The following is a 3,143-nucleotide window of genomic DNA, read 5'->3' on the forward strand; positions in this document are numbered from 1 at the left end:
ATTAATGTTATTGTTCTTATTGTTTGTTGTTATTTGTTGTTGTTGTTGTTGGTGGTGGTGTTGGTGGTGGTGGTGGTGGTGATGGTGTTGCAGTGATTATCGACATCAATATTATCATTATTATCATTATTATCTTTATTATCGTCATTATTATCATCATTATTATTATATTGATCATCATTATCGTTATTATTTTCATTATCATTATTATTATCATCATCAGCAATATCATTATTATTATCGTCATCATCATCATGATCATTATTATTCTCATTATTATCTGCTGGTATGATTATGGTAGTGATGGTGAAGGCGTTAACCATTATTATCATTATTATGATTTTTATTATGTTATTATAACTACCATAATCGCCAAGTCTAGGTAACATTATCCTTTACAATACGTCCCAGGAAGTAATTATCAACCTCATAATCATAATTATCGGAAGGATAATTAAAAAACCCGAAGATGAATGACACTAATTATAACGTCACACGAAAAAGAAGCATTAACTATCAAAATGATTTGTTTTTTAATGCTTATAATTCACCGCGTGACGATAAACATTCGCATTGTTTGATGACGGGAAAATGATCGGGTTGATAAACATTCCGTGCGATGTATTTGCATCCGATTGAAATATTTTGTTTGATGTGAATTTGGGGTTTTTGGAGAGCCCTTTGTCACGCGAGGGGGAGGATGGGGGGGGGACGGGGTAGGGGTAGGGAGGGGAGAGTGTTGGTGGTCGGTGTTGCAGATTTCACCTTTTTTTTTTTTTTTGGGGGGGAGGTTATGTTGTAATGGTTCGTATTGGGGTGGATTTTTTCTTTCTTTCTTTTTCTCTTTCTCTTTCTCTTCTTTCTTTTTCTTTTTCTCTTTCTATTTCTCTTTCTTTTTCTCCTCTCTCTCTCTCTCCCTCTCTCTCACTCTTTCCCTCTCTCTCCCCTTCTCTCCTTCTCTTTCCCTCTCTCTCTCTTTTCTCTCTTTTTTTTTCTCTCTCTCTATATATTATCTATGTATCTATCTCTCTCTCTCTCTCTTCTCTCTCTCTCTTTCTATCTCTCTTTTCTCTCTTTTTTTCTCTCTCTCTTTCCCCTTTCCCCATTTCATCACTGTATCGAGAGAGAAAGAAAGAAAGATGAAAGAGAATCACCCAACTCAAACTTGCAAGCGTCAATAATAACATTTTGTCGGTAGTGTTGCAACTTCATTTACTTTGCAAGTTGCTCGACAGGGTGAGATTGCATCACCTCTCGCAGGCTCTTAGTTATGTAAATTAATTGAGTGTTGTACCAGCAGTTGGAATATGTATTTTTTATTTGAGTTTTTAATTGTTTTTGTTTTATTTTGATTTAAGTGTTGGATCAGCAGTTGGAATATTTTTTTGTTTTGTTTTTATTTTTTTATTGTTTTATTTTGTTTATTGTTGTGTGTTTGTGATTGATTTTTTTTTGTATTTTTGGAAGTGGGTAAAATGCGTGTTTTTATTTGTGTGTGTTTGTCATGTTGTTTGGTTTTTCTTCATTTATTTGTTTTGTTTGTTAGTTTTGTCTTGTATTGATTTAATGTTTCCTTTTTTTCCGAAAAATATATGCTTGAATAGACGTGATACTTAAAAAAAATAAAAAATAAAAGATAAAACACAAATAAGACTGGACCCCCCCAAAAAAAAAAAAGATAATTAAAAAACGACAAACTAAAATTAAAACACATCACAAAAAAACGAACGAACCAGGATAAAACGTGAACAAACAGGACTTGAAGGGGAGCACAGCAGAGAAAAAGTTGGGCGGCGTGTATTTTGGGCCCTGCAAGCGCTGAATGAGGGGCCTTCTTATGCTGTCTAGAAGGGGGGGGGGTATGGGGCGTGGGGCTTGGGGTATGGGGTATGGGAGGGGGTATGGGGTATGGGATGGGGGATGGGATGGGGCATGGGGATATGGGGCGTGGGGCATGGGATGGGGGGGTGGGAGCATGGGATGGGGGTTGGGCGTGGGGGTGGGGCATGGGATGGGGTATGGGGTATGGGATGGGGCATGGGATGGGGCATGGGGTATGAGATGAGGCGTAGGGCATGGGATGGGGCATGGGGTATGAGATGAGGCATTAGGGCATGGGATAGGGCATGGGGTATGAGATGAGGCGTGGGGCATGGGATAGGGCAAGTGGCATGGGATGGGGGAATGGTGAGCGTGGGGATGGGGCATGGGGTATGGGATTGGGCATGAGGCATGGGGTATGGGATGGGGATGTTGTTGTTATTATTGTTATTATTATTAGTAGGAGTAGTATTGTCATGATTATTATTGTTGTTATTGTTATTATTATGTTGATCATAATGATGATTATTGTTAATGCTGTTATTAAATGTTTTATTGTTATTATTGTTATTACTACTATTACTATTGTTATCCTTATTTTTTTCTCCTAGCTACTTACTTCCCTTCCTCTTTCTCTCTATCTCCCTCCTTTCCCCTCTACGTATCTACTACGTCTTACTTCCTCTTTTTCTTTCTTTTCTTTTTTACTTCCATTTGTATTCTCTGCAACCAAGAACCCCCCCCCCAAAAAAAAAAAAAAAAAGATAATAATAATAATGTTAATAATAGATACAAAATAATGATAAACAAATAAAAAAAATTAAAAAGAAACTAAATAAATGTTGATCACATGAAAATTATTAACATGTAAAAAGAAACAATAATAAATAAATAAAATAAATGTTGATCATATGAAAATTATTAACGTCATATAAAAAGAAACAATAATAAATAAATGAATGAATGTTGATCACATGAAAATTATTAACGTCATATAAAAAGAAACAATAATAAATAATTCTTGATCACATGAAAATTATTAACATCATATAAAAAGAAACAATAATAAATAATTGTTGATCACATGACAATTATTAACATCATATAAAAAGAAACAGTAATAAATAATTCTTGATCACATGAAAATTATTAACATCATATAAAAAGAAACAATAATAAATAATTGTTGATCACATGACAATTATTAACATCATATAAAAAGAAACAATAATAAATAATTGTTGATCACATGAAAATTATTAACGTCATATAAAAAGAAACAATAATAAATAATTCTTGATCACATGAAAATTATTAACGTC

General features: G+C 34.1%; 1 protein-coding gene across 1 annotated transcript; it reads right to left on the reverse strand.

Moving 5' to 3' along the window:
* Window positions 1-1,844: 1,844 nt before the first annotated feature.
* Window positions 1,845-2,234, reverse strand: LOC138859507 (uncharacterized). Its single transcript, XM_070114936.1, has one exon. It carries the CDS (start codon window positions 2,232-2,234, stop codon window positions 1,845-1,847), a length of 390 nt encoding a protein of 129 aa, XP_069971037.1.
* Window positions 2,235-3,143: the final 909 nt, after the last annotated feature.

This window comes from Penaeus vannamei, chromosome 36 (genome assembly GCF_042767895.1).
Source record: "Penaeus vannamei isolate JL-2024 chromosome 36, ASM4276789v1, whole genome shotgun sequence".
Lineage (NCBI taxonomy): Eukaryota > Metazoa > Arthropoda > Malacostraca > Decapoda > Penaeidae > Penaeus > Penaeus vannamei.

Bases quoted from the DNA above. Each gene is read 5' to 3' on its own strand.
- LOC138859507 (XM_070114936.1), bottom strand. From the start codon at position 2,234: ATGCCTCATGCCCAATCCCATACCCCATGCCCCATCCCCACGCTCACC.